Source organism: Bicyclus anynana, chromosome 17, assembly GCF_947172395.1.
Source record: "Bicyclus anynana chromosome 17, ilBicAnyn1.1, whole genome shotgun sequence".
NCBI classification, from domain to species: domain Eukaryota; kingdom Metazoa; phylum Arthropoda; class Insecta; order Lepidoptera; family Nymphalidae; genus Bicyclus; species Bicyclus anynana.
Window position 1 is genome coordinate 5,231,722 of NC_069099.1, and position 12,909 is coordinate 5,244,630.

The following is a 12,909-nucleotide window of genomic DNA, read 5'->3' on the forward strand; positions in this document are numbered from 1 at the left end:
TCTGATCAGTTTGAAGGTGGTGCCAAGCCAGTGATGTTTCAATTCGAGCCATTTAAATTACAAAATTTCTGTGTTTCTTTAGAAACGGCTTTAATTAAAACACGACACTGGATTGGCACCGATTGCTTTGAGAAAAAGTAGGTAGTGTCCTTCGCTACCATTTTCGTACTGCCGTGATTTGGAAATACATCATAAAAAATATTGTCTTTATTTAAATTACGTAAGCAATCTTTAGAATAAGCAAATAAGTAGGTACCTACAAATATGTACGGAACCCTCTCGGTGAGCGAATTCAACACGCACTCGGCCGATTTTTTAACACCAGACAGGCTTAGTATTTTGAACTTATTCTGTTCTTTTTTTCCAGATTAAGAAATAAAAGCTTTCAATTCTTTGTCTCCCTACAAAGGCCGTACACACGTTGGGTTTATAAAATAATATTTTTGCACAAAGAGAGCAGATAATGCGCTAGGAAACGTTTGAAATGTGATCCTTGAGAGGTTTATTCTTATAGGAGAAACAGGAAAAGGCACTGAGCTATTTTCTCAGCTTCCGACAACATTGAATTCCAGTTAGCCTAAAGCTAAGTGTCCACCGTGCGTGCTGCAGTAGTTTATACTATGAGGAGGAATAGTATTTTTGAAATGTTTTGTTTGGAATTAGGCTTAGGCTTAGTTCACAAGCACTTTTGAAACGTCAAGGAGATAATTATGATAAATGTTACGAGGGTTCCAAACGCGCATAGAAACTAATAAAGATGGTTAAATGCTTATACATTTGGATAATCTAATATTCTACAGTATAGTCCGAAGATTCGATTAGCCAAACCAAATATATTTTCTGTTAGATATGATGTGAAGAATTTTTGACATAAAAGATGTTATTCCAGATAAAATCATGAGTGTCGGATTTTCCAAGCTTTGATTATTAACCTGTAGTAGAAATATAGAATTCTTTATGATAGACTGATACGGGCAAATACTAGTAGTAACTACATTATTTATTCAATTAAGTATTAGATACAGTTTAAATATAAACAAGTGAGATTTTACCTATACGCACTTTATAGATGCAAAAGTGCACTGTCAACCCTGAGGTGTCATTACGAATGTGTGTTGGAGAAGGAATTTTCCATTTTGAAACAAAATTGTACACATAGTGCATAACCTAGTTAATCACCTTAAGCACGCCACTGCCTATACGTTTTGATTTATTTACAAACAAAACCCCATTCAAATAATTAATTAAAGAAGATATTCAGTAATTCGCACAAAGACCACTGGAGCGTAATGTTCCAATCAGTGTGCGCTGGCCCTAAGTACACTTTTGTATTTGTCTCGGATCTGTTTTTGTAGGTGCTCACACACTAAGGTATTGTTTGAGTTGAATGTTTACAGAAAATATTTTCGTCGCGGTCCGTAAAGGACAAGGCGCAGTCATAGCCTCAACTCTATTTACCGGAGAATAAAATAGTAACTGCCATTATTTTTGACGAAAGCTAAAAAAAATTTCATTCTCAATTTTATCTATACAAACAAAGAACAAAGAAATTAGAAATGAAGGTAGAAAACGGATGTCATTTCATATCTTATTTACTTTTTTCACAGCAAATTGTTTTTAAAATTTAAATTCTCGCTCTTTAATTTAATTTTTCTTTACTAATAATTATAATTATGTATGGTTTGTTTTTAAAATGTTATATAAAATATATTAACCATATCTAATTGTTCTAAGCTTAATAATCAAATTTGTTTTCATTAATTTAAGAACAGTTAATTATAATTATTATTAGGTGTGTGAAATTATTTATTCCATCATTTTTAATTTGTTTGTTGATAAACAGTACTCATCAAGAAAGGCTGTAGTATAGATAAAGTCAATATTATTTTGTCAAAAATCATCTAAAATAGGTTTTTTATTTTTCCTGAAAAATTAGCTTTTTGCAATTACGGTTTTATTCCCCGTAACAGCGATAGCATTGCTCTGCAGTTTCCCCCGCCTACTTCTCGTTCCCACGAAAATATGGTTATAAATAATACAATATACTCCAGACTAAACTATATAAGTGCTTCATTCGAATCTGTCTGAAGATATAGAAATACATAATGTAATAAAAAAAATAATTATACATGGTGAATCAAAATGGCATCGGGTCTTGTAAGCCATTAATATGGTGTGGCATACACCTCAGGATAAAATCAAAATCAAAATTAATTTATTTCATAATTCGTTGGTAGGTCTAAATTCGTATCGGGTACACTCGCGCACACACCGAGCGCGGCTAGTCTAGGCTAGCCCTAGACACTTTACCACTTAACTGTACCTACGCGTCAACCCGTAAGGAAGGTTCCGAGTCACACAGCGAGCGATGGAACGAGCTATGTTAGGAGTATCTCTGCGTGATCGAATCAAAAACGAAGAGATCCGCAGAAGAACCAAAGTCACCGACATAGCTCAACGAGTTGCAAAGCTGAAGTGGCAATGGCCAGGGCACATAGTTCGAAGAGCCGATGGACGTTGGGGTCCCAAAGTGTTGGAATGGCGACCCCGCACTGGTAAGCGCAGTGTTGGTCGACTCCCCACCAGGTGGACTGACGACATCAAGCGAGTCGCAGGGATTCGCTGGATGCAGGAGGCTCAATAACGTGATGTTTGGAAGTCCCAACAAAAGGCCTATGTCCTGCAGTGGCCGTCCATCGACTGATATGATGATGATGATGATGACGCGTCAACACTAAAATAAATAGTGACAAACATACCTGGCCATGGTTGACGAATCCGTGCCTCTTCGCAATGTCATCTACCCGGTGGACGCCGCCCGGCACTCTGACGGCGAAGTGGTTGTGGTAGTACGTCTCGGGTACACTCGCGCACACACCCAGCGCGGCCAGCAGCGCCAGCGCGCGCCATGTCAGCACCATGACTGGCCGACTATCACAACATTAGCGAACAGCGCCCGATGCACTTCGCCACTCAACTGTACCGGCGCGGCGACACTAAAATCCGAAACACCGGAACTCTTTGCATCCCTTGGAACACCTGGAACAATGGAGAGTCTTCGTTAATATTTTTTATCGAGGAAAAGCTTATCGTTTTTCATTTATACACAAAAATATTCCTGATTTGAAATTCAATGAAAAACTTTATTCAAACAAAGAAAATCGCATACAGATTAGATCAGTTTTTTTTATTAAATCGGTTCTGGAATGGCCCCCCGCACCTGAAAACGCTGTGTTGGTCAAACCCCTATTAGGACCGAGTACATCGAGCATGTTGCAGGGAGCCGCTGGACACTGGCTGCTCGAGATCGTTGTGTTTGGAAGTCCATGCACAGAAGCCCTATGTCCAGCAGTGGACGTCCATCGGCTGTTAATGATGATAATGATAATTTAAAATACATAACCTATATACATAACTATTACTACTAACATATACACAATAAATATAGTAAAACAACCTTTTTAGCGTTTTAAAACCTTTCAGTATCAGGCTCAATGTATTTCTATGTTCCCGAATGTTGTAACATTTTGCATTAATAAAACAGTTTATAAACGCTCTTAATCAAAGAGAGAACGTTGGGGGGGATATAAAAATTTAATAAAAGGCTCCCTTCCGTAGCGGACTGCCGTTTTACAGAGACTCATTTTTAACGTTCGAGGGCGCCATAAATTTAAAAGGAATTTAGGTCACGATAAACATATTTGCGGCGGGCGGCGCGTCGCGGAAAATCATTCGCCAGACACGAAAGCGGACGCACAAATGCGTATAAGTTAAAAAAAAACCCACGGGGAAATCCCCAGATTATCCAGATAAGCCACGCGGGCAAAGTATTGCAGGCCTGACCGTGAATATATCAAAAATATTTGTGAAATTCATTTTAGGAAAGCTGACGGACGCGACCGGTTGCTGCCATTGTGATAGAACCTTTTGTGGCGATTTGTTTAAACTTACTATTTCGATTGTGTCAAAAGTATCCTACTAATGTTATAAACGCGAAAATTTGTTTGGATGTTTGTTACTCTTTAACGCCGCTACTACTGAACCGAATTAGCTGAAATTTGGTATTAAGATATATTATAGCGTAGATTAACACATATTTTTCATCCAGGAAAAATCCATGGATCCCGAGGGATTTGTGTAAAAACTAAATTCCACGCGGCCGAAGTCGCGGGCGTCTGCCAGTTTAAATAAATGTGTTATGGATCTATCATGTAACATTACAGCCATTTCACACGCTTCACTACCGTCGGGTTAAAAAAAAAAACAAATTTTCAATCTCATCAAAATTACAAAAATCCCTCATACATTTACGGGACATAAAGGGACCGCGCTCCCAAATTAATTCAAAGTGATCGAAGGGATAATTCCATTAAGGGCCGCAGCCTGAGGAGCCGAAATATTTATGACTTAATAACCCCGCAACATATTTATATTGGACGGGTTGAAAATTCAGGATTTTACCCAAAATTTCAATTGGAAATTTTTACCCCTTTCTTTTTTTGGAGCGTGCACCCACTCTACGTATTTCTTTCAGCGAGTCCCCTCATAATAATGGAATATATCCGGGAGTTGAGAGTGAATGGAATTATTCATTATACACAAAATATTATACGCGTCTAAATTTAATAAGCAATTAATAATAATAAGGCTTTTAGATAACGTTTTGTAACCCATTGTACAATTACTTATGCATGTTTTGCACCCTTAATAAATAATTAATTGTCCTCAAAGATACGGACTTCAATGGTGTAACTTAGAGCCTCAATAGTTCAACGGTAAAAGCGGTCAGACTCATCACCGAGGGGTGGTGGTTCCATCCCCGCCCCGTTGGTCTATTGTCGTACCCACTCCTAATACAGTCTTTCCCGACTAGTTGGAGGGGAATGGGAATATTGGTCATATTTAAAAGGTATGGCAAATATTCTTTTATAAATTAAAAAAAGCTAAGTAGGTGTCTAAGTATGTTTGAGAAATTGTGTGTGAGGTTTGTTTGACTCGATCACGCTGATAAATGTTCACCATATAAAGTTCGAGTAAAGTTAGCTCGATAATTGGACTTTTGACACATAATTTCAAAGCTTTAGTTTACAAGCACTTAAGAATGGTCATGGTTGATGGAATGGTGGTGGTTTTTAGTAATCACACTTACTCATAGAGCGGTTTGGAAGAGAGAATGTACTTAGAATAGTCATTAACATCGTATGTAACTTCATATATGTAAAGGTGAACCAATTACCTTTAAGCACTTATGTATTATTTCTCGTGTGAAGATGAACTCCAAGCATCAGTTTTATTAGGAAATTTCTTTAACTTTAAAAACCGTCTATTTAATGGTCACCTTCATCTCCTTGTTCTTATTACATCCTTTAAAATTAGCACTTACCAGGTCTTGACTTGAAAAATTATGGTAGGTACTCATAAGGTGATTTATTACTTTGAATAGCACATAGGATACTATTTATATGAATACACCTCATGTGCCCGCAAATTCGTAATCATACATACAGGGTGTCCAGTAAATAGGACGACATAGGCTGATAGCTAACATCACGGCCTACTAAAAGAATGCAATATATGTCAGCCGAAGTTTTACGGTTTTTAAGTTATATTGATTTTTGTACAAAATACAAATATTTGAATTAAAATAAGGACTATTAGTAATCAACACAATACGAAGAAGTAATCTAAACTCTAATCACAACAGCTTTAATGAAAAACAATAACAAATATGATAGTACCGAAATTGTTAGGAAATCCAATCTACAGTTAAACCTAGCCATAGCTTAGCAGAAGCGTTCCGAACTAAACCTGAATGTAAGATTATATGGAACGCGAACACTCCAAGCAATTTGTTGTTTAATCTAAAAACCCGACCAAACATTTTGGCCATATTATACACTAGCAGAAAGCCCGCGGTTTCACCCGCATAGTTCCCGTTCCCGTGGAAATACGGGGATGAGACACCTATCATCATCATCATCATCATTATCAGCCGATGGACGTCCACAGCTGGACATGGACCTCTTGCGTGGACTTCCAAACAAAACGGTCGCAAGCCGCCAGCATCCAGCGGCTCCCTGCAACCCGATTGATGTCTTCAGTCCACCTAGTGGGGGGTGGACCAACACTTCCGGTGCGGGGTCGCTATTCCAGCACCTTGTGACCCCATCGGCTCTTCGAACTATGTACCCTGCCCATTGCCACTTCAGCTTCGCGACTCGTCAGTGATTTTGCTTCTTCTGAGGATCTCCACATTTCTGATTCGATCAGGCAGACAAACTCCAAGCATAGTTCGCTCCATCGCCTATGACACTCACAAATAACGTGACTTTCTATTGGTTAAAGTTTAAGAATTGGATCAGCATATCCCTTCAACTTCACAACGACGTATTGAATCAACATTCTAGTTCTTAGCTGGGGAAATTATCATAATTAATGCAGACGAGAGGAAGACAACTCGATTAAGAGATCTCTGTGGCGTCACCGCACGGATTTGTTAGGTTTACACGGAAAATAGCAATAATAATGTAGTGACTTGATGAATTCATCCTAAGACCAGCTTGCTCACTATAATCATTTACACTGGTTACAAGTTTTTGAAATTCTTCCAGAGATGAGGCGATAGGAACTGTATCGTCAGCGTATCTAATATTATTAATGTTTCTGCCATTAATTTTTACTCCACAGTCCAGATTTTCAACTGCATCTCTATGGTTGACTCGGAGTACAAATTAAATAGCGTAGGTGACGAAATACAGCCCTGGCGAACTCCCCTTTTAATTTCAAAATAGCCTGTTTCTTTGTACCACTCGTTAGCAGTGGTATGCGCGATGGATTTACAAGACGGAGGTCCTGGGTTCGAACCCCGGCTGGGCCGATTGAGGTTTTCTTAATTGTTCTGGCTGGTGGGAGGCTTCGGCCGTGGCTAGTTACCATCCTACTGGCAGGGGTGTGGATGAAAATCCACACCCCTTTCGGTTTCTACACGGCATCGTACCGGAACGCTAAATCGCTTGGCGGTACGTCTTTGCCGGTAGGGTGGTAACTAACCGAAGCCTCCCACCAGCCAGACCTGGACCAATTAAGAAAATCTCAATCTGCCCAGCCGGAGATCGAACCCAGGACCTCCGATTTGTAAATCTACCGCGCATACCACTGCACCACGGAGGCCGTCAAACGGAGGATTGGGAACAACTTTTCGGAGCCGTTTTTATGAAAAGTAAATGCAGTCTATACAGTATATATGTATATCTCTGATTGTAAGCATAAATTCCGTTTAAGCTAATTATTATAAAGCTTTATGTCAAACAGTCGATCTGATATAAATCACAGAGTGGCTTAGCTGGGAGACGATATCGCCTTATCTGTGTACACTAGACGGTTGACTGTTGGACAGTTCGGCAGTTCACTAAATTACCGGCTTAGCATTTAGCAACTAAGTATAGTGGATAAGACATTTATAATCCTGATCTTAATACACAATGTACTAGCTGACGCTAGTTTCACCCGCGTGGTTCCTGTTTCCGTAAAAATACGGGGATAATACATAGCCTATAGGCTTCCTCGATAAATGGGCTATCTAACACTAAAAGAATTTTTCAAGTCAGACCAGTAGTTCCTGAGATTAGCGCGTTCAAACAAAGTAACTCGTCAGCTTTGTAATATTAGATTCATGGATAGATTCTAAATGTCAGCTATCGAGCTAAGCTACGTATATTAAGCCAACTAAACTACGAGTAAAACAAATCGAAGTTTATCTTAATTTTTACAACAATATGTAAATACCTTAACTTGGTACAGAGGAGATAACTTTAGAGTTACATCGCACCCAAATTCACTAACCTAATATGTCATTATTTGAAGGTGACGAAGACGAAATTCACAAATCGAAAATATTTTACACCGATAAACATATTTTGTGACCTTGCATTACACACAACTATAAATTTGACATGTAATTAATACACACACGTGTAATTTTTACATGGACTGACAAACACCCCGCTTAGACTCGTTACACAGAATATTAAATTACTAGATCGATGTTTTACTGTTTCTTGCTGTTTTTAGATATTGTTTTATCACAAATTAACTTACAAATCGAACATTACTTCATATTTTAGTAAATTAGAAGTTGTATGCCGTTTTCTATAATTAACTACACACACCAGCATTTTAGGGAGCTCTTTACACGACGAAAACGATTACAACACTGAAACATCGATTCTATAGATTCTTTAGATCAGTTTTTATAAACGCGTTAAATGGTTGATCTTATACTTTGACAGAGGGGTTACGTCTAACGAGACAGGTCCCTTTATAATTCGTCTGAACTTGGTACTATGAAGGGTCATGTCTTATGCAGAAATTAATTAAAATTAGTTAAATTCAATTCCATAGCGGAAATGCAGCCAGTATGCTTGCCACGTGGAATGGGCAGGATGTGTATAGTTATTAGGATAAGTTAGCTTAAGTTCCATGTTGTATTCTTTCTCAATAAAAAAAAATCCATAGAATGTTCGAACAAATAAATTTTTGACAACCCCTGTCGACAGAACATTTTCATTTGCATAAAACGAAAAAGATTTATGGAAGCTTCGAAGAAAAAAAGTTCCATCAATCACTGGGCGTAACAAACATTTTTCAAAAACAATGCGAATCAAATAAAATTTAGACAAAAACGTGTAACGTATTCGTATTTTCGTAGAAAAAACGTGTGACCTATACTAAATTGATACGTGAAAAGAAAAAAAGCCAAACAGAAGTTCAATATTTGTTCGAAACGAGAGCAACGCGTAGTTTGTCACACAAATAAATGTATTCCCAAAACTTGTTTTGGAATTTATCCTAACTGAGCTGCCGTATTGACTTACTAGGCTATGCTTGTACGAGTAGTTATAATTTACTAGCGGACGCCCGCGACTTCGTCCGAAAAAAACGATGTATACTTTCATAGTAGGTGACCCAGCATGTTCCCACTAAACATCGATTCCCAAAGTGGTCCAGGTGAAACCCCAGGGGTCTACGGAATACTCGGCTGGGGTTTAACGTTGACATGACATAAAAATGTTAGTTTGCGGAAGGTAATCATGAATATATAATAATTCATTTATTTTGCTATCATTCGTATCATCTGCGAAAAGCCGACGAACCCATGCGACAACGTCACCCAGGCCCGACAAAATACTCTCTACGTACGTTTCACGCCGAAACCGGAGCATCCTCAGAAGATGTTGACTCTATAACCTGCAATTGCACGTTGTAGAGTCACGACCTGGTTGACGTTGTCGCATGGATTCGTCGGCTTTTCGCGGATGATAGCAAAATAAATAAATTATTATATATTCATAAAAATGGGGGTCCACGAAAATTTATCTGGTTTCATACCAAAGGTTGAGTTTTCTAAATAAAATAATTGTGAATTGATTGCTTCCTTGTGTTGTGAGTAGATACCAAAAATTAAAGTTGGCTGTAATAACTTTTCGGCTGGACAATTTTACTTTTTGTCATCCACTAACAGCACAATCAATTAATTAATAGTAATCAATTTACTAATTTTTTCCTGGTTGTTGTTGATTCAGTTGCATAGAAAATTTCCATAGATGAATCTAATCACATTTTTAACAAGTTTTGGATAGAAATTTAGTAGGGGGTCGAATTATATTTAAAGTTAAAGTAGTCTATGAGAAAAGAAGTTCGGGAATCTCTGATTTAAAATATCTGACTTGATGGTTTTACACACATAAAGTATTTCCTAATCCTATTGGATATATGTCGATAACGAAAGAGAGATAAAAACGCAAATGCTCAACCCTATCCTATCGATACCGATAGATTACCAATGCCCAAATCTCTCAACCATACACCTCAATAATTACAGAGTTATTCGCAGCAGTCGAACGTTGCGATATGAATAAAACATGACAGTACCCCCGCGGCCACTTTAAGCTGACCCATGGTAACACGGCATAAGAAAAACAGACGGAGCCCAACATAACTGGTCAAGTTGAAGCCTCATACGTTTGGTAGAAGACAAACAAGACCTAGACAAACACGGACGCGGTAAACAATACATGTAAATACAGTTAATTGAATTAATATCAATATGCTATATCTATAGACGAAATAGGTTATCGATAGATAATATTATGTAGTTGGAACGTACTATCAGTAAGCAATTAGGTACTTAAATATAACAAACTGAAGCTTTCCATGTTTTTAATAATTATGTCTTCTTCTAAATTTTATTAAGAGACTAGAGCTCAGCAGTGAGCCGAATATGGGTTGATAACGATGATATTGATATATAATATTATATATCTTTTATGATATACAATATCATAGGGTTGCTATCATAAAGACAGGATAAAGAAAAAATATTGCGCGAACGGAGTCTGGGCGTCCTCTAGTATTAAACAAAGTGAGTGTTTGTTTATTTATCCGCTATGCGTTGCCAAGTCGACGAATCTTTAATAATTCTTGTCTCACACTCATCTGAAGAAGTGTAAATATTTTACGAAAACAAACAGTCAAACATTAAGAATATTTTTATCAGAAAGTAAAATTTTACGAATATAAAAATTCTCAGTCTTGTGTTGAAAGGGAAAAATGAATATCGTAACCCTGCAGAATCCAATATTAAATTTGGTTCAATAAAGAGTTATTGAGTTTAGAATCTGCGTAAAATGTAGCGTTTCTTAATATAAGGCGAAACGTGACGTATTGTGTGACTTCAACAAAGAAGTTGAAAGGAAAGCCATTATATTGCAGTGTGTTCATCTGAGCAGAACGTGAAGGGGACGACATTGGCACGATCGAGCATTACAGAACGAGCCTGCGACGTCCAGACATACGTCAATTTAGTTTTCGACTAAATTATCACAATTATCATCAATACTCAGTAAATATATATAAATAAAATTAAAATATATCTGTGATTTGAAAATAAAAGACTTCTTTCAGTGCTGATAGTTACAGTCCTTGTCCAGTCCAGTCCTTGGTGGTTGGTCCATTAAAAGTTTTTTTTAAATATTATCTTAAAAAATCACGTCTCCACCACATGCATCCACAATTCTAATTCGCACAGCAAGCGTTTGTGTTTCCTGACACTTAAAATTGAAACACCTTCAAAGCAAGAGTGAATTGACATCTTCTAGGTAAGCGCGCTCCAACTTAGACCTAATTAATGCTTTCCATCAGGCTCAATTCAAGCGCAAGCCTACATTCTATAAAAAAAAACCTCCCGAAAAATTATCAAATGGAGAATATTGTTATTTAAAGAATAATGCAGCTAAGGTTTAGAGACGTCTATCGTATCTGCTAGTTGAATAATATTAAATTGTTTACATTTTATGCTGCAGTTAAACAGCGACGCAGCCGTCAAGGCGTCAGTTCACGTATTGTTACCGGCCACTCCATTCTTATCAGTTCAGGGGCCAGGTTCGCACACCTTGTGATTTTAATTTATTGTATCACACTGCGGTTCATGCTGCAATTTAAAAAAAAATCATAAACTTCGTAAGAAAGATGTTACGACGTCTATTAGCGGACGCAACCATCCACCCGAGGAGTATTGGACACAAAGGTAATTACTAAGGCGCTGTTACAGCGACGCAGCCGTCAAGGCGTCAGTCCGCGTATTGTTACCGGGCACTCCATTATTTTTAGTTCAGTGGCCAGGGTTCACTCACTTTGTGATTTTAATGTATTGTAACACATTGCATTTTATGCTGCAATTAAAAAAAAATCATAAACTTCGTAAGAAAGATGTTGCGACGTCAATTAGCGGACGCAACCATCCACCCGAGGAGTATTGGACACAAAGGGAATTTACTAAGGCGCTGTTACAGTGACACAGCCGTCAAGTCGTCAGTCCGCGTATTGTCCGTTAGTGGCCAGGTTCGCAGCACACTTTGTGATTTTAATGTATTGTATCACATTGCGTTTCATGCTGCAATTTAAAAAAATCATAAACTTCGTAAAAAAGATGTTGCGACGTCTATTACCGGACGCAACCATCCACCCGAGGAGTATTGGACACAAAGGGAATTACTAAGGCGCTGTTACAGAGACGCAGCCGTCAAGGCGTCAGTCCGCGTATTGTTACCGGGCACTCCATTCTTTTCAGTTCAGTGGCTATGGTTCGCTCACTTTGTGATTTTAAACAATGTCGTTTGGCTTTTTCCTTACAGCTCTATAACAAAGTGAATTATTAAATATATTTTTGTAATTGACAAGATACAGCGTGAAAGAACTGTTCTAAAGAGTTATATTACTACTGTCATGCTTATTTCTGTCGTCAAGCATCATCGATTACAGATTTTATACCTTAGATAAGTAATTAGCGAGTCAAACTGAGCCAGAGAAAAGCGGCTAATTCTCTTAAATTCATTTAGCCGTAATGTAAACAACGAAAGCTGTTTAGAGAAACAATACCAATATATTGTTTACAATTTCGAGTTGTGTGTTCAGGAAATGTAAAAATTTTATACACATAAGAATACACAAAATTGTGCGCTCAGTGAAGCTAAATTCGGATAACTTTTTGCGGTGATTTTGTAGACACGTACATAGTTATTATCTAATATTAGAAAATCTTTTTCATCGATGTGTTCCGGTCACTACAAGCATAATGTGGTGTAACGCTTTGAAGTATATTTACCGTCAAAATTCTTGAGCGAATGATCTTAGCTATGTAGAAGCGAGTTTCAGCCTTGATGATAAAATACTTAACAATAAAGTCCTTTTCTTCCTTTGTATAAATTATCGTAACTGATAAGTTTCTTTTGTCACCAAATAAACCACAAAAAAAAAATCCTGAGGGTAATTTCGCACTTTTCTGCAAGTTCAAAATAAAATATAAAGTGGTTTTATTCATATAAAAGCATCCACATTATTGTGCAGAAATGT

The 12,909-nt window shown here is 37.6% G+C and overlaps 1 protein-coding gene across 6 annotated transcripts in view; it reads right to left on the reverse strand.

Moving 5' to 3' along the window:
- The window catches only part of LOC112054245 (furin-like protease 2), a 373,473-nt gene that overhangs the window by 91,241 nt on the left and 269,323 nt on the right, over nucleotides 1–12,909 (reverse strand). For all 6 annotated transcript variants that reach the window (XM_052886550.1, XM_052886551.1, XM_052886552.1 and 3 more), the window contains one exon: nucleotides 2,760–3,039. In XM_052886550.1, the coding sequence (XP_052742510.1) occupies nucleotides 2,760–2,921 (162 nt within the window). In that variant the 5' untranslated portion in view covers nucleotides 2,922–3,039. The remainder of the gene's footprint in view (nucleotides 1–2,759; nucleotides 3,040–12,909) is intronic.